The 19613-nt window shown below is 38.5% G+C and overlaps 2 protein-coding genes across 3 annotated transcripts in view; one reads left to right on the top strand and one right to left on the bottom strand.

The window, feature by feature from the left end:
• ppfia2 (PTPRF interacting protein alpha 2) overlaps nt 1-4665 on the top strand; it is a 231260-nt gene extending 226595 nt beyond the window's left edge. Inside the window, exons 30-31 of the mRNA XM_067392208.1 lie at nt 111-191; nt 2732-4665. Coding sequence (XP_067248309.1) covers nt 111-169 — 59 coding nt within the window. The 3' untranslated portion in view covers nt 170-191; nt 2732-4665. The remainder of the gene's footprint in view (nt 1-110; nt 192-2731) is intronic.
• Nucleotides 1-19613, bottom strand: part of acss3 (acyl-CoA synthetase short chain family member 3) — an 82627-nt gene that overhangs the window by 21420 nt on the left and 41594 nt on the right. Inside the window, exons 10-16 of one of the 2 annotated variants that reach the window (XM_067392209.1) lie at nt 12884-12979; nt 12625-12688; nt 10017-10098; nt 5719-5841; nt 5517-5616; nt 5179-5354; nt 4979-5054 (exon numbers count right to left, since the gene is read on the bottom strand). In XM_067392209.1, the coding sequence (XP_067248310.1) occupies nt 4979-5054; nt 5179-5354; nt 5517-5616; nt 5719-5841; nt 10017-10098; nt 12625-12688; nt 12884-12979 (717 nt within the window). Of the gene's footprint in view, nt 1-4815; nt 5055-5178; nt 5355-5516; nt 5617-5718; nt 5842-10016; nt 10099-12624; nt 12689-12883; nt 12980-19613 lie in introns of those variants that run through there. The other variant, XM_067392210.1, reaches the window with a different exon arrangement.

Genomic DNA, 19613 nt, shown 5'->3' with positions numbered 1-19613 from the left:
AATGAATGAATGAATTAATGGCCAGGGGTGCTCACAGACAAACACACATTTTCATCTAAAAATACACACACTCACTCACTCACTCACTCAGCTTGTTTGTTTGTGTGCAGTTGGACAATCAGCAGTACAGCGTCTGGACAGCTCCACTGTGAGGACCTACTCTTGCTGAAAGAACATGAAAGCTACAAGCTGTGAGTGACTCCCACACACACAAACAACCTCCCATCAATAAAATCCCTTTCAGCCTTGCTATGTTTGCTAGACAAACATCTCATTGCCCCTCTCCTCTGCCATCTGCTAAACAAATACGCTCATTAAATCAATATGCCCAATAAGGAACACTTTGCTATCGCATCAACAATCGCTCCACTGACAAAAGCGCGCCGGCATCGACGCTACTCAAACGTACTGGCCGAACGTGACTTACAGTATCTGCAGACAAAGAGCCACGACGCTACACTTATTACATGTAACTACAACTTCAGCCAACAACAGCGGTGAATCTAGCGCTCCTTCGCAGGCTATACCGAGCATAGCCAAATAAGCAGGAACTGATGAACTTCGCCACATTAACTGATGACATACACAGGCAGCGACACCTAAAAGCCATCATGTTGACGCAAATACAACGCATTGCTGTGCTAGCTTCCTCTACCCCACGTACAGCTCCAACCCCACTTGCCAACGGGCATCCTACCACCCCCTCTACATCTTCACAACATATTTCAAGCTTTGAGAAATGTGGCTGAAAAACCCCCAAACGTGATCACACGCATATCGTATCAGCTAGCAGCATTCTGCTCAGGGCGCTGCGCAGTCCAATGCTCTGATAGTGGATGACTCTGTAATCACAAACATTAGCAGCAGGCCTACAACTACGTGCTGCTCTCCTCGAGGCAACAGTTCTGAAATCGACACACGCTTCAGAACATTCTGAAAAAGCACAAAACTGCAAACCAGATAACTTTTCATGTGGGAAACAATGCTATTCTGAAAGAGCACTCAGAACTCCTTAAACACTCAGAAGACATCAGTGAACCACTCCCAACAACAGGAACTAATATGATTCCAAGGCTGCATGGTCGAAAATACATGACTGAAGAAAAAAACAAAAAAAAAAACAAAGCACCAGCTCTGAACCAGGAAAAGTGGTTCATCTGAAGAACCAAAACATTGCTGGACTACAAGTAAGAACCGCTTGCATTAGGGGCTGGGGGTTACGTGACAAAAAAGAAACTTGTGACCGCCGTTTATGAAATAGCAAATCTGTCATAATCTCCATCTATACAAATTACAGCAAGCTGCACAAACACATTGGATTCTCAGGGTTTGGATGCCAATGTCAGTTCACAAAGCCATGAGCATCAAAAGTAACACGGCGTCCACCGTTGTTGATGGAAGGCTTGTTCGAGATGTGTCGGAGCTGCACAGACCGATCGGCGTGCCGCAGGAGCGTTTGTAGAGCGTACGACTCCTAGTGCATTTGGATCGCTCTCGCTGTGCTTTGATGTTGTGTGCCGATCGGTCTGCGAGAAGCCCGTGCATCTCCGACAAGCTTGGTGTGTTTGTGCTTGGCGCTGCCGTGCTGGTGTTGCTGTGAAAGATGACATGTATACAGTGACATAACACCTGACTCTGTGCTGGCTCTCTAGTCTGTGGAAAGGCAAACCAGTGCTTAGAAGGCTCATCGGTTCAACCGTCTCCAAACTGGCAATAGCATTAGCTCTGAACTAGCACCCAGTTTGTGCTGATGGAAAAGGGCTACAAGACAACTGTTTAAATCAAATGGCCTCCACCCAAACAAACTTGGTACTAAAGGACATCTACTTCCTCCTCCATCATCCTTTAGCACCGTGTGCCACTCCACTCAACCAAAATGCCACCCACCCACCCTCACACACCCCCACACACCCACACACCCTCACACACCCACACACCCTCACACACCCCCAAACACACACTTGGCAAGCATCTGAATGAACACAGGATTTCACATCAGCAACTGAATGTCAATGCAGTGGATATATTATCCCCCACAAGGACAGAGAAAACACAGAGCAGCCACAACAACCGCTGCTCACAAACAATTCCAGCTGAGAGAAACTGCTACTGCTCCAAGATTCAGCACCCAAAGACAACCTCCTGGAAAACAACAAGGGAAGCCAGGATAACATACTTCAGACGACACCGGAGCCGCGGCCCCTCTCGGCAGACAACGTTATCCCTCTTCGGCGTCTACGCTTCTAAACTTCTCTGAGAAAATGGAGGAACTTGTGTATGCTGGAACAAAACTCTCCTGCTATAGCTGCAAGCCCTCAGATATCAACCAAAAAGCAACGAGTCCCACGACCGCTAAAGCCCGTGGGCCCGGCTCACCCTCCTCCTCCTCCTCCGCCACCGCCACCGCTTGCTCTTCTGTTCCACAAACTTTTTTCACCACCGGCAAATCGCTTTAATCTCGCCCCCACAGTCTAAGCTGTATCGTAATTCGTAATAGAAAATGTTACATAATAAGCGCATTACTTATCGCCTTCGTTCCTGCTCTAACTACAGCAATAATACAGGCTTGTTTACATTAGTGTACGAGTGTGCACGAGTAACGACACCTAGTCCGCAGAACTAACTCCGTCGAGCTTGTTTCCTGTCCTCCCGTTGTTCCCATCTGTTTCTGATCCTATACCGCTAAGACCGCTTGTATTCATGTACAATTTGTTTTTCGTCTTTCTTTCAGAGTCGTACCTTCAAGTTGGCCCGAACAAACGATTCTGACGAGTCACACTGCCAAGAGAACGACGGAAGCCTGCGGAGGACAGGGCGAGGAGGTGGGGGTGAAGGTGTGCCGGCCTCCCCCGTCCCGCTCCTCCGCGCTCGCCGAGGCCGCGACCCGGGCGTCCGCCGCAGATGCCGACGCGCTCTCGCCCTCTCTGTCTTTTATGCCACGCGCCTCCTTTGGCTTGAGTACTGTGTATTTCTTCTACAGGGGATGTGTAGGTTCAACTGTAAATCACTATAAATAAAGCTGTTTTATATATAGAAATACATAAAGAAATATAAAGAAATATATATACACATGTCTGTATAAAAAGATAAATGACACGTTCAGACTTTGTGCACATTGCGTCTTTTAACGTCACGGTTTTAAACGATGCTGCTGTTCCCGCTTTTCCCCTACGCCCGAGAGGCGCTTTCGATGCGCTGTCGTTTTTCTTTCGCTTTTTTGTGCGTTTTGAGGCCCGTTACGGTTTGCATATTGGAAGCCCCTTGCCCAAAAAACGATTTGTACCGTCCTAGTTAATGTCACGCTACTTTTTTTTGCTCGTACCCGATATAAGTCTGCTGAAGGTCTGACCAAAACTCTACTCGGCCAGTAGGTCAAAAGTACAGAATGTTGTAAAATGGCATTTGCAAGCCATTTGCTTCTGTAACGCGACATGTTTACATGTCTAACTAAATTCACAAACTAATATTTCCTGGGTCTTCATTTCATACGTCGTTAATTCTTTAACTGGATTTTGGAAAGCAAGTGTTCCAAAAGGTTTACGTTCAAAACCTAAAAGTGACTTTGCGGCAGATTGTGGCAAACTAGCCCACCTGGAACACGGCCGCCGCTCGCCCGCGCCCCCCCCTCCCCAAATGTTAACGTTACTTTCGGAAGCCTACGTTTTTACGTTTTCAACGAGAACGTCATTGATTGGATATATTTAACTCGTGTTGACTTTAAAACGTTCGCTCGCACGTGTTGTTGTTTGATTTGGTTAGAAAGAATGTAAAACGCGTATAGTTCGTGATCCGATTGTTTCCCGTTGTGGGTAGCGCAAAAATATACCGCCCGAGTACAGCGTGGGTCCGTCTGGACGTGAACCGCTCTGCTCGGCCTACAAAAAACGTCTGACGCCGAGCCTCGAGGTGCGGCCGGTCGGCTGGCCTCGTCTCTGGAACGTCCCGCCGCCGCCTCTCGTTGGGGGAAATTGCTAAAAGACAGGCTTAGCTCGTAGTGATCGTACACTTACTTGCTGTGACTTATTTTGGTGTAAAGATGTCTCCGACTCTTCTTTGTGTTCAAAATGCAGGGAACGTCTCTTGTACAGCCCTCCGCTTCCTGTCTTTGAGTTATTTCTGACACTTCGACAGTTTATACGTCCCTGTTTTGCACGCGCAGAGAATCGTTTTATTTTGTGTCCATTTTTTTATTTATTACTGATTGTATTTTGGTCAAAACTATGTGGTGATCAAACAACTTTTCATTGTCAATAAAAGTACAGTCAAATAGGTTTTCTTTATAAAAATCATTGTCAGAAATCTTTTTAAGGTGCATTTCTTTAAACTGACACTACAATACATTACATTTCACCTTGATTGATCCATTCATTTATTTATAGTGCAGTGTGTTGCAGGGTAAATCTCACAAAAACTGTCAAGGTCATGTCCAGCATATATTGGACCGATAAACAAGGGGAAAAGAATATTTCACTTCATGACAATGCAGACAATTTTTAGGCCAACTACATTTTTTTTCTTGACTTTTTTGGTCGTCCTCAAACTACAACATGAATAAAACCTTTAAAACATTAACACTGGCACAATTGCTAGTGCTTTGCAATTGGGGTGCAAAAAATAATGCTACATTACAATAGAAAAACAAAAATCTTTTTTTTTTTTTTCACAAAATAAATCTAACTCCTTGTTGTTTCTCTTTTCTCTTGATATTGGGGTCAAATAAATGTGACCTAGACATATTTTTGTAACATTCACCTATTCAACTTATCTAAACATGTTGCTTATTTGGTCCAACGAATACAAAACAATCATCAAACATTCTTTTTTTTTTTTTTTACAATTTAGTATCACATTATTGTTATTATTATTAAAAAAATATTATGGCATAGTAACAAGTACAATCACATTTCTCTATTGCAAATATTCACGTGTGTGTGTGTGTGTGTATCTATGCATTCATATCTGGTGGTAAATTAATTACCAGGTTGTTTCACAGTTTCTCTCAGCATCTTCTCGATGTCCTTAAACACCTCGGGATCTTCTATGGTGGGACTGATCTACGCGTGTCACATTATAAACATACAAATTAGAAAGCTCTGTTGTACCGTCACATTTTGTCTGAACAAGAGCATTTGCAGCCGTCCACCCATTTAACTGATAAAAGTTATCGTATATAAATACCTTATAAGGCTTGTCATTCACCAGGTCAGCGAGAGACGATCGTGGAATCTTTCCCGAGCGGGTTTTGGGAAGAGCTTTGACAAAGATCACCTTTCTGAAAGCTGCCACCGGCCCGATGGTGTCCCTCACCAATTTCACCATCTCGTTCACCAACGCTTCTTCGCTCTTCTGACAGTCTACAAACAAAAACACACAAAACCAATTTGCACATCCAATAAGGTCTATTCTTCTTTGTGATTAAGCTACTTTACACAAAATAGGACACTGGCATCTCTTCACTTTCAGCCAACACACAAAAAAAGTCTCATCCCTATATATTTCCAATTTCCGTTCCTCACCGTTCCTGAGCACACATAAAGCCAGAGGCACGTGTCCCTTCAGGGGGTCCTCCAGCCCCACCACGGCACAGTCCACCACAGAAGGGTGCAGCAGGACAGACTGAAGGACACGCACACAACATATGGTTTGTTGGTACAGCAACAAAAAACATGCTTGTGGTTATTATTTGTGTCGTGAGTGAGACGCTCCCTCTCCTCGCACCTCCTCGAGGGCGCCGGTGGACAGCCTGTGACCCGCCACGTTGATGACGTCGTCGGACCGAGACATGATGTACAAAAAGCCCTCCTCGTCCACAAACCCCGCGTCCATGGTGTCGTAGTATCCCTACGAGTGAGTGCGATAAAAATCATTTTCAATACAAACACATTCATGAGTGGTACGTGTAATATTTCTTTGAGCCGCTAGATGGCGGTGCACCCCATAAAAGCAACAATCCATTTCCCTTTTCCTCACTTCAACAATAGTTAATTCATAACATGCCAGTGATGTCTATTAAAGTACAAACATCCATATACAAAGACATTTTACCATTATATTACATTTGTCTACATATACCGCAATTGTCCAATATAAGCCTTGCAATTCTATTTCAGTACATTTTATAATTATAATGCAATGTATGCTACATGCTTGTGTATTCTCAGGCCACAGTGTACTTCTGTCAGGTTCTTCAGTTTTAGCCTATCAACAAAAACATACTCTTGTAAACTTGTATATAAAATGCCTACTATACCACCTTAAAACATTACTTCTCCCAAACATTGTCAGTTCAGTTCTCACACAAAGCTAACATACTTCTATGACTTCCTGATACTCGTTATGCCATATGGATTGCTTTTGTGACACGTTTTTGCTGCTTTTGCATCCTTTTTAAAGCCTCAAAGTTTCATTGCAACTAACTCCATAGAAAATAGCAGTACTTCATCCAAAATGCATTAAATGATGAAAACGTCCTTCACACTTTTCTGTCAGGGTGTGGATTGAATGCAGCCAGCAGTAGCTAGGATGTAATTATCAAAAGCGTGTGCTGAGTGCCGTCCTGTGATGGGATTATGACTGTCCTGCCTCATTATTATCAAAAGAAACAGATATAGACATCCTAATCAAACCGCACTTAATAGTCTCGGCCTCGGCACGCCCACAGCCCGCCCGCAGACCGTTTGTGGACCGTCTGATGCGTAACTGGAGGATGCTTGTCGGAATCGCAAATCTGATTGCTCAAGGTAGGTACGCAGCTTTCATATTACGAGCACTTGTGAGGAAAAACTAATCACTGGACTTGAACATTCTCAGATCTTGATTGAGGCCCACAGTATCAAGTGAACTACATATTCTGTCAATGATGAAATTCACTACTTAATATTTTACACAGGTAAAAATTCAAATCACAAAGTTCACTTTTTAGTTTGGCGTTTTCTGCCACAAAATATTGTTTCAATATATTCTTCATTGTTAATCTTTTCTTATTTCTTGACCTTCACTTTTTGACTTTCTTTGTGCAACACTGCCTTGAGCAACCTTTTTCTGTTATGTTATGTGCACATCATGGACACACCTACACAAAACAAGCAGTAATCCCTGGATGCGCTGACACACTCGCACGTAAGCACAAGTTGAAGATAAGCACACATTTATGCACATACATTTCTTACTTGTTATTATATGTCTTGAAATGCCATTTATGGTAAGGTTTGATTCATAAAGTATTACTTTACATTCAAATAAAATGTTTCCTGATAATTTACTCACCCCCCTGTCATCCAAGATGTTAATGTCTTTCTTTCTTCAGTTGAAAAGAAATGAAGGTTTTTGATGAAAACATTCCAGGATTATTCTCCTTATAGTGAACTTCAATGACCTCCAGACGGTTGAAGGTCAAAATTACAGTTTCAGTGCAGCGTCAAAGAGCTTTAAATGATACCAGACGAGGAATAAGAGTCTTATCTAGCGAAACAATTGTCATTTTCAAAAAAAAGAAAAATGTAAATGTATGTACTATATACACTGCATTCCAAATTATTATGCAAGAGACAAATCAATAAGATTGCAGTACAATAAACATTCATATTTTAGTTTTTCTAAGAAAATGTTTGTTTGTTTATTTATCCATGTCTTTTTAGACAACTGGTATCAATCTCAGACAAAATAATTTGCCAGATCTATGGAAACCCTACTTAGAGGTTGTTCCACATTATTAAGCAAGTCACAGTTCTCAATGCAATATGGGGAGGAAGAAAGATCTTTCTGAAGATGAAAAGCATGAAATGGTGCAATGTTGTGCAAAAGGCATGAAAACAACTAAAATTGTGTGAAACTGAATGGAGATTATCAAATTATCATAAGATTTGTGAGTGATTTAGAGCACAGCAGATCTCGGTCAGATAAAGGCTTATTGAGGAAAGTTCCTGTCAAAAAAAATTAATGTATTAAAAGGGCAGCTATAAAAAAAGCCAGTGTTGAGCAGCAAACAGGTTTTTGAAGCTGCTGGTGTCTCTGGAGTCGCAAGAAGCTCTCCATGCAGGCTGGCAGTTGTGCGTAAAGATGCACTTCAGCCACTCCAAACCAAACCTCACAAACAGAAACATTTACAGTGGGTGTAGAAATACATGAAGACTCATTTTTAAATAGTTTTATTCACTGACTAATGCCGTAATACAATGGATGGTCTAAATGGATGGATTTCTGGATAGTTGGTGAATGGCCACCACGTTCCAATAAGACTGCGATGTCAGCGGGGAGCTGGCAGGTGATGATTTGGGAATACTGGGAAGTGAGATGGAGGGTGACTTTTGCAAGATATGTGGAGTTCATAACTGGCCATTTTCAGCTATGGTATAAAAAGGAGGATAGTACCTTCTGAAATACAATGCACTATGTACTATCACATGCTGCAAAAAACACCACAGCAATAAAACTGTTTGAAAATGTATTTCTAAACCCACTGTAAATGTTTCTCTTTGTGAGGTTTGGTTAGTGATGGCTAAAGTGCATCTTTACGCACAACTGCCAGCCTGCATGGAGAGCTTCTTGCGACTCCAGAGACACCAGCAGCTTCAAAAACCTGTTTGCTGCTCGACAATGGCTTTTTTTATAGCTGCCCTTTTAATACAATTAATTTTTTTGACAGGAACTTTCATTAATAAGCCTTTATCTGACCGAATTCTGCTGTGCTCTAAATCACTCACAAATCTTATGATAATTCGATAATCTCCATTCAGTTTCACACAATATTAGTTGTTTTCATGCCTTTTGCACAACATTGCACCATTTCATGCTTTTCATCTTCAGAAAGATCTTTCTTCATCCCCATATTGCATTGAGAACTGTGACTTGCTTAATAATGTGGAACAACCTCTAAGTAGGGTTTCCATAGATCTGGCAAATTATTTTGTCTGAGATTGATACCAGTTATCTAAAGAGACATGGATAAATAAAAAACAAACATTTTCTTAGAAAAACTAAAATATGAATGTTTATTGTACTGAAATCTTACTGATATGTCACTTGCATAATAATTGGAACGCGGTGTATATACTGTATACAATTGATTGCCTTGCGATTGCTTCCGCCTAAACCACACTTTCGTATTCTTCAAAAAGCTTACGCTGAATCTTAACCCTATTCTTCCCTATTCAACTTACGGAATGAACTCAGTGCCAGTTCCATTTTTTGTAAGTAGAGAATTGGGAAGGCGTAGGATATATAGCATAACAAACAAAAGTGTGGTTTTGGCGGAAACACATGGAAGACGTTCATTTGTTTGTATAAAGCATATACATTTAAACATTTTTTTCAAAATGGCCAATTGTTTCTCTAGATAACACTCTTATTCCTCGTCTGGTATCGTTTAAAGCTCTTTGAAGCTGCACTGAAACTGTCATTTTGACCTTCAACTGTTTGGAGACCACTGAAGTCCACTATAAGGAGAATAATCCTGGAATGTTTTCATCAAAAACCTTCATTTCTTTTAAACTGACGAAAGAAAGACATGGACATCTTGGATGACATGGGGGTGAGTAAATTATCAGGAAACATTTTATTTGAAAGTGAACTAATCCTTTAAGTAGTATGATTGGATGCTCAAGACATCCTGGAGATTGTTGCTTGACCTATCCCTATAAATATGACCCTTGTTCCTGAACACATTTGAGAATGCTTTGTACCACACTTGCTCTGCGTCTGCTTGGTTCTCCCGAGATATCTCTCGCGGCTGCTGCCAGACGTCGCCTGTTTCTAACAGTGTCCCGTTATTGGAGTGTGGTCTATGCCAGATAAACCTGCGCTAATCAGCATATAAAGACACAACAAACTGTGACTGGTTTCTTTGCATGTCAATCCCTTCATGTCTGTCTGAGTGGGTAGTTTTTGGCCACAATAACTGGACCACACTTATCTGGTCAAGGAAGAGACTTTATAACCATGTTTTGTTTCACACATGCGTGCATGTAACGGTATAGCAGATGGTGAATATGTGTGTGTGTATAGAGCTGAATGCTTACAGGGAACTTGGTGAAGTACAGCTTCTTAAACAGCACCTGATTCTGCCAGAGACTGAGAGCCGCCCCGGGAGGCAGAGGAAGCCTGTCAAGAGAAGAAAAAGACACGTTTTCAGAAAAGAAAAACAAATTGTGACCTTGCTCTTCTTTCAACCATCAAAGAACAGGGTGTTTTCAACCTTTCAGGGTCAGAGAATGCTTTTAAAGTAGGAATATAAATGTCAATATTCAGAGGAACACAAAATTGGAAAAAAAAAAAGGAATTAAATTTCAGAGGATTAACAGCAAATATACAATTTTTTTTTTTTTTCATAGATTTGCTCATTATGTTGTTCCAAATCTGTATGACATATGTTCTTCAGCAGAGAATAAAAGATGTCATTTTGAGAAATGTTTTGGTGTTATTCAATACAAACCAAACTGGTTACCAACATGCTTCTTGCTTTCTTATAATAATTTAAATTTATATTATATGAAATATTTCACCATACATTTCATTTTTTACTAATTTCTCATTTTTATATTAGGTCAGGTCACTCAAAATACTTCAAAAATAACAGATAATATTCAGCCTGGACCTCCTGAAAGTGTTTATGTATTGTCTTTTTTTATACGCCACAATTTTTAATCCGAGCGTGCATTTGACAGGCTTTCAAACACGCTCTTGATTAACATCAAATCTACCGGAGAACAGAAAGGACAACAAAACAAACATCTATGAGATTAGTTCCCTCTGCGGCGGAGAGGACAGACGCGTTGCCGGGCTTAGACGTGCGCCGCGCTTGAAGAAAGCCTGAAAGAACACAGAAAATGCTCTTTTCTTTGCAGACGGCGTGAGACGAGACCCCATTAGTCATTCTGCTCAGACTCTGGCTTAATGTCCTCGTACAAAGACTGAGATTTTAAAGTCAGATCTGTGATGAAAAGATTCTCTTCTGCTTTGGATTTGTGTCAGTAAATATTTTATTGTGTAGGGAAGATGATGAGCAGACAGAAGTGGAAAGCACAGAAGAGTTATTTGTGAAGATCAAACAAAGAGGTTGTGCTATCATCTTTTGGACGCGGCGGGGTATGGGCGGGTATCGGGGCAAAATATGGCCGTTTATGAGAGGGAAAGAGTTCATCGGCAAGAGAACAGGGCAGTTTCCTTACAATCGTAACATTGTATTCATCTTTTATTATTAATATTATTATTATTGTGTATTTCATATAGTTCAATTAAAGAAAAAGCTCTTTAATCAGCACTGTTTAGGCTGGGTATTGACACAATTTTCACGATTCAATTCGAGTACTATTCACATGCTTTCGATTCGATATCAATTATTTTGGATTTAGTATTTCAGTTACAGTACATGGCAAATTTTCTAGAGGAAAAAAATCTCTCAACTAATGCTGTAAACTACACATGCAAGTCAGTTGGTACTAGGGTCATTCCTGTTATACAGTGACTTTTACTGTCTAAATAAAATGATTTATTTACTCATATTTTCTCTAAAATGAGTCAAATATTTTCAAGAAAATTGCTTAAATTGTATATTTAGGTATTCTTTATCACTTAAACAGAGATAATAGACATTAAAAATACTATTTTGTACAGACCTTTTTATTGATGTATGCATTACATTTTATCATGTCCTCATTGCAAAGCAATCAACTTCCTCAAGAAATATAAACCATGAAATGACAAAATCCTCAAAATATTTTTTAAATTATGTTAGACTACGCTAAACTGCCTCTAATCATACATATAAATCATGTGAAAATATAATTATTTTTTTTAGAATTTTCCTCAATTTCCAAAATGTCCCTGAAGTCATCTTCCACCCTGTTAGTATGTACATTCTCTCGTTACAAAACCAACTGCAATTTTATTGAGACCATATTCAAGAACTGACCATTTCTTTTTCCTGCTGGAATTCAACTGTGCAAACTGAGGTTAGCTTCAACTCTCACTCCTAATTTTTAGTTTTTGAAATGTTGTCCTGCTTGTCCCATCATTAAAGTTCCACCCTGTTAGGCTATACTATGGAGAATGTTTGTCCTATTAAATAAAATGTAAAACAAATCTGACATAGTTATAAAAGTTCTGTTTATCTGTCTATAAAGCTAACAGGGTGGAATGTGAAACTAACAGGGTGGAACTTCAAACCACAGTTCTTTATGAAACCTTATAAAAAAGGGCTCCATTCAGCACAAAAAGGGTTATTGTTACAAGCCGAAGAACCCTAATTTGGTACTGTTTAGAACAATTTTTTTTAAAATACATTTTAAGTTAATAAATGTATAAATAAAATAAATTTAATAAATGAAATACATTTTAAACACCAAGTTAGAAACACCAAGAATGGCTATTAGAAAAGTAAAAGTCCATGTGGATTTCACGCTTCACGCTTTTGAGGAGTAACAACCATGATCCGGTTTATATATCTTGATACGCCGTAACATTTGTATCGTGATTCAACGCCAAGCCCTGTGCGTCATGGTAGGTGCATATTCTCCAAACACGACATGCGGGTTCAAATCTAGCCTGATCCTACAGCCATTCCCTTGTGTCCCCTTCATACTGTCTCTATCAATAAAAATGAAAAATGAAAGGATTAAAATAACTCACTTTACCACAATATTTCCCAGAGTCCTTGGTTTCACCTGTTGCATATCATCATCAATCACTGTCACTATGAGACAAATATGAAGAAAGTGTTTTGGTCATTTATTGAATTATCTAGCTATTACAAGCTCAATTGTCAATCAGAAGGAGCTCAAAGACATAATCGCTCATCAACCAACAACAAAGAGTTTGTAATAAACAAATTACGAGCTTTACACGTGCCGCCTGAAGCGTGCCAAAGTACAATGTAGAGGGATCTCACCGTTGTATCCGGGCACAGCTTTACCGGCCGTACCGGCAGGGGGAGTGAGAGTGCAGCCCAGGCCGACACAGGACGCAGTGATGGAGGAGCCGCTTTCTACGATAGAGAGAAATTATAGTGATGTCAGGTCATTCAGAATGAGCTATTGATGTCACAAACATAAGCTCATTAACATATGACCGCTGATATTTGCATATCAATGACTTTGCATCATTTAGTAACTTTGAAGGGATTTTGTTACTCATTCCCCATGCAGAGAGGTTAACTAATCTGAAGAAAGGAAATTAACCTATGATCTATAGTAATCCTAAAGGTACAGTGACACATTTAAAGGTGTCCTAGAATCAAAAAATTAATTTATCTTGGCATAGTTGAATAACAAGAGTTCAGTACATGAAAAGACATACATTGAGTTTCAAACACCATTGCTTCCTCCACCTTATGTAAATCTCATTTGTTTAAAAGACCTCCAAAAAAACAGGCGAATCTCAACATAACACCAACTGTTACGCAACAGTCAGGATCATTAATATGTACGCCCCCAATATTTGCACATGCCAGCCCATGTTCGACGCATTAGACAAGGGCAGGACGTCTGGATCTGTGCACAGCTGAATCATCAGACTAGGTAAGCAAGCAAGAACAATAGCGAAAAATGGCAGATGCAGCAATAATAACTGACATGATCCATGATAACATGATATTTTTAGTGATATTTGTAAATTGTCTTTCTAAATGTTTCATTAGCATGTTGCTAATGTACTGTTAAATGTGGTTAAAGTTACCATCGTTTATTACTGTATTCACTGAGATTTTCATTTTTAAACACTTGCAGTCTGTATAATTCATAAACACAACTTCATTCTTTATAAATCTCTCCAACAGTGTAGCATTAGCCCGTTAGCCACAGAGCATTCAGAATCAAATGTAAACATCCAAATAAATACTATACTCACATGATCCCATGTATGCATGCAGTATGTATGATGAACATCTTGTAAAGATCCATTTGAGGGTTATATTAGCTGTGTGAACTTTGTAAATGCACTCTATTATAGTCAAGAGCTCGGAGGGGCAGGGAGCGTGCGATTTAAAGGGGCCGCAGCCTGAATCGGTGTATAGTTAACGATGCCCCAAAATAGGCAGTTAAAAAAATTTATTAAAAAAAAATCTATGGGGTATTTTGAGCTGAAACTTCACAGACACATTCAGGGGACACCTTAGACTTATATTACATCTTGTACAAACTGGTTCTAGGGCACCTTTAAGGTTAGAGAGAGGGTAGACAATGGTGATGCAAAACTACAGACTGTAGTTTTCATGAAAAACTGTTCCCTGCGCTACCCGTCACCATTGGTCAGTGCTTGAAACATGTTTAACCGGCCTTTGTCAGGTCGAAGAATGACTGAGAAGTGACCAACTGCTGTCATGGATGTTACATATAGAGTTGTAAGGGGGTTTGTTTTTGTGTCCAAACTATGCTTTGTTTGTCTCTCTCTCTTTCTCTCTCTCTCTCTGCAGAACAAGTATTACCCCCTGACTTCAATAATCAGTGTCCTGTTGAGGTTGGATGATGGGAGGGAAGAGAGAGTATTTAAACTGTGTTGGCTCGATTGTGTGCAACAGCTGAGGTCTCGTCTTCAACCCCAGACTTGATATTGTGTTAAAGCAAGTAGTTTGGTCACTCTTTGTATCTTTACCTCATTTTTGTCAAACTTATTGAAGTAGTTTCTTTTCTTTGTCTCGCTGAATAATCTATGATTGAGAGGTAAAAGGGAGAAGTGAGTGTTAACTTGAGTTTGTTTATTGTATGTTTTGATTCAGCTCTTATGTTTTGGTTTAAGTTGACTAGTTTAGTGATTCTTTTATATCTTTTAGTTAGGGAGTTAGCTTATTTTGCTGTATTTTGTTTTCTTCTCTTTATAGTACAGTTAGTTGGTTAATGAGGAGTTACTCTGGTTATGTTTGTTGTTTTGGCAATACCCCTTCTTCAAACTGATGCCCCCCTATTTCTTTTGTTTGATTTTGTAAAAAACAAAACAAAAAAAAAACACTCTCTTTTGTGGAATATACTGTGGTTGTTGTGGATTATTTTTGTGACGTACAAAAAGTATTCTCAAAAGTAGCCTCATAACATTAAGGTTGAACCACTGTAGTCATGTTGACTATTTTAACAATGTTTTACTACTTTTCTGGACCTTGAATTGGTAATTTCGTTGCTTTCTATTGAGGAGAGAAAACCTCTTCAATTTCATCAAAAATATCTTAATTTGTGTTCCGAAAATAAACAAAGGTCTCATGGGTGTGGAACGACATGAGGGTGAGGAATTAATGACAGAAATTTCATTTTTGGGTCAACTAACCCTTTAATTTAGGAATGTTGTTTTGAAAATAATTTGAAGTTTGACTAAAACTAAAGCTATTTAGAAATATTACCTAAAGCTACATAAATACATTCAAAATAACTCAGTATAAAAAAGTATATAATTAACACCAAAACAAAACACCAAAACAAAACACTGGAACAATTCATGCATGCAAATGTTTCACTTTTCACTTCAACAACCAACAACCATTGAAATGAAGTCTGCACCCAATTTTTTTTTTTCATAATCAGTTTCCGTGGATGTACGTCACGTTACAGAATGTGTCACTACTTCAGTTGCATCGCGATTTTAAAGTTACTTCTGCATATTTATCACTAGTTACCTCAAATAACACATCCAGTTTAATGGCTCAGATGTTTTAAAGGCCCACTATAGTGCCTTGGAACACGCAGCATTATTCAACTTGTTGATGTAATTTCAACTGAAACAGTAAGACAGGGCGGGACATATCGAACAGCTCCTCCTCCCCTTTTACATAGACAATAGTGTTTCGTTTATATCACAGCTCGGCCAGAGCCGTTGAGCTCGGCAAAACCTCAGTTTCCTTCTAATCTCTAACGTTTCTCATCCTAATCTCCTGCATATCGCTTTAAAATACAGCATTCTGTGCAGAATTAAAAACATTTTGATTTCAGGGGGACTTTAAGGAAACTCCATCACCCCCTCTTGAGTACTGAGGTGTGTTACTGCCACAGTAATGCAAGAACGCATATTAAGTATGTACTCTAAAACAGGGCAGCACTCTCACATGTCTGGCTTATAAATAAACATCATCAAAAAAGTTAAAAATATTTCACAATCAGTAGACGACACAAATAGAACACAGACTTGTTCGTCATCTGTCTAGGAGCCAGATGCTACAGGAGAGCTGTGAGCAGCAGGAGAGAGAGACTGATGAAGAGTGAGAGAAAGAGTAACTGGTAAAAAAAAAAAAAGAAAGGTGGAGAGTGAGGCACAAACTGTTGGCATCGCAGCGTGTGGCACCACGAGTCTGTCTGGCACCGCTGACATGCGTGAGTAATGCAAAAAGCATTACACTTTTCACAGGTGACGCACAGTGTGTAGAAACACACACAGAGCAGGAAAGTCTGCTATTTCTGAAACTAGCATGTAGGTCATTACACGTCGTTCTAAACAAGTACGATTTTCTTGACATTTTGAAGAATGCACCCGTCGCTCTTTTCCAAGCGATAGTAATGTATAGGCACTGAAGATTTTAAGTGTCAAAACAGATGCAAAATCACCCTAAAAATTAAGTTACAACCAAATATGTCTATTTCCCTACTTTTTAAAAGCAAGTGAAAAACATAATAAATGGGAGAGTTTTCATTAAACAGTAGGAGACCTACAGTACTACTTTCGGCGAGATCAGATGGACGCTTTACTATCCCATCAGGCCACAGGAGAAAAGTTGTGACTTTAGATTGCTGTGAAAAAAGATGTTAGATGCAAGTGCAACAGTCAAACATTTCTGTCTAGAAAGAAAGATATAAGGGGTTTTATTATGGGATTTTTCAATTTATGACTAAAATAAAGCCTGCGATGTACATAACTTGATGGTACTTTGACGTTTTGTTCTACGACGTAAATTACACACACACCCATATTGAAAACGTGAATTTTGAAGCAGTTATGTTTATTTTTGAAAACGTATGTTTCCTAGTAACTACATGAGACAGTTTGGGGTGTGAGTGTATGTAGTTTACGTGCACATAATATTGCATATACGTATATAAAATGTAATTTCAACTATCAGTAGAGTATGCACATACTTTTACACGCACCGCCGGATTTTTGTAACCGCGTATTTCTTTATACGTGTGCATTTAATTTTTTGCAATAATTCTTATGTAGAACATGGAAGCACTGCACAGCATTCACTACGTCAACAGCGTAGGAGACTGACATAGAAGACAAAAAGTTATTGAATAAAGTTATTTTTGTTTTGTTTTTGCGCACAAAAAGAATTCTCGTCGTTTCATAACATTAAGGTTGAACCACTGCAGTCACATGGGCTATTTTAACAATGTCTTTACTACTTTTATGGATCTCAAAAGGTGCAATGACGATGCTGCCTATCCGTGGTTCCGAAACCCTCGGATTTCATCAAAAATATCTTAATTTGTGTTCGAATGAAGATCTTACTGGTTTGGAACGACATGAGGGTGATTAATGAGGGTGAGTAATTAATGACAGAAGTTTTATTTTGGGGTGAACTAGGCTTTTAATCAAAGAACAAAGGTGACATAAAAAAATTACTCTTTTGCAGCTTTAATAAGGATTTATCTATATTTAATTTAGAATTTATGCAGTGCAGACTATTTGATAACTTTATTCAATATATATTTCCTGCCTGTTAGAATGGACCTAATATTTATGTGAGGATTGTTCTAAGTTCACTTAAATTAAAAGTTATATTTTTTGAAGCCTAATAAATGTGAAAAAAAAAGATAGCTGTAATGTTGAATGACTATAATTAATGTTTAAAATTGGAGAAAAAAATCATTGTCTTAGATACATCAGTAGCAGTTAGTATCAGTGATACTGGCCATTCATAAAATATACTGTCTTTTTAATGTTTCTTCTACATTAATTTAGAGATTAACTGTGGAATTATTACATTATAAATTATATATAAAAAAGTATAAAATGTTTTTAATCACAATTAATCACAGAACAAATTGTGATTAATCTTTTTTTTTCTCTTTTTTTTTTTTTTTTTTTATTGACAGCACTATTTCCAACATTTTATGAGAAATCTAAAGAAATGTCATAATTGCACAATATATTGGTACCATGTTGGTTATTGTAGATATTTGAGTGTTATCATTTGTTTTATTCACTTTTTACATTATTATGAAACAGGTACGCAAAAGCAGCAGTCCCACTGGTGCACTAAGCGTCCGAATTCACTTGCTCGTTGTTATGTGGGCTATATTAGTGGACTAACAAACTTTAGGGGGCGATTTCAGACATGGTTATGAAATCATGAAATCATAAATGTGGTCCATAAGACTTGTGCACTATACTCCTAATCTTCCGAAGCCATTCCATAGCTTTGTGTAACCAACATACATTTTTTATTACAATTTTTTTAAATTCTTCCTTATAAAGGTACCAAATAAAATACAACATGTTTAATTGTAAGGGTCAGAAATAGGATGGAACACTACAACTAATATGTTTTGGGTGCAAAAAACTTGAACACTTTAACATTAAATCAATGAAGAGGTTTGGTTTAGTTTTGGTTGAAACCGCTAATTAAATAGGAGGGGTTTGACATATTCTGAAGTTAATGTCCTGCCATCACCAGTTATTGCCAGCCACCTGCCTCCTCATGTAAAGTCGATTTAGTGGACTGACAAACTTAACCAGAGTCAAAACCTGTGCCAGGCTCCACTCACACACAGCATCCAGCATCAAAAGACAGGTGCCAACGCTCAGGGCCACGTTAAGGTCGTTTGTACAGCCAACAGCCATTGCCACATACTCCCAACTGGAAACATACCAGTTGCCCGGCAACAGCGGTGACATCAGCAGCCCTCATCACCAAAGCCCCCCACCTCTTCACAGCAGGAGTTGCGTCTTAAAATAGCACACAGATTATTATCAGGTCTCAAAAGCGGCAACCTTTCTTTCATTTTCTGTGTGCTGGATGAGCGTTGCCGCTGAGAATAATAATTAAACGACACATTTTCATGTGTGTGTGCATGTGTGTTTGAGATTGCAAACACATACTGTTTGATTTAAGCAACACACTACAAGGGGCTGTGCTATATTTTTAATATAGCCACTAAAAAGCACATTAACAGTGTTATTTTAGTATTATTTTGATACTATTATAGTATGTATTCATATTTTGAATTAATTAGCTGTTATTTTTATAATATTTTTATATTTTTAATTAAAGTTTTAGTAATTTTGTTATTTGGTTTTGTCATCATAGTTATTTCAGTGTTTTTTTATTCAGAATTTTGAATAGCTTAAGTTTTAGTTACAATAACATTGATTTTAAATTCTTAATTACCACATAACAAAATTAAGGATATAAAATTGATTTTCAACATCATTTTATTACACAAATTAAATACATTTTATTATGATTGCACAATATATCAGTACCATACTGATTATTTTCGATATTTGAGTATTATTGTTATTGGTCGATATTGGATTCTTCATCATTCATGGCTATTTCACTTATATTACATTTTGATTACCTCTGCCGTCATCTAACGCTAACTTAATCTTTAAAAATTAAATCTTCACCCAATTTCAAATGATTGATTTTTAGTGTTTCATTTCTATTTAGACAAAACTAAATCTAAATTTCTATTTAGATA

Source organism: Chanodichthys erythropterus, chromosome 8, assembly GCF_024489055.1.
Source record: "Chanodichthys erythropterus isolate Z2021 chromosome 8, ASM2448905v1, whole genome shotgun sequence".
Lineage (NCBI taxonomy): Eukaryota > Metazoa > Chordata > Actinopteri > Cypriniformes > Xenocyprididae > Chanodichthys > Chanodichthys erythropterus.
The sequence above is the reverse complement of the archived record's forward strand: the minus strand, read 5'-3'. Positions and strand labels throughout refer to the sequence as shown.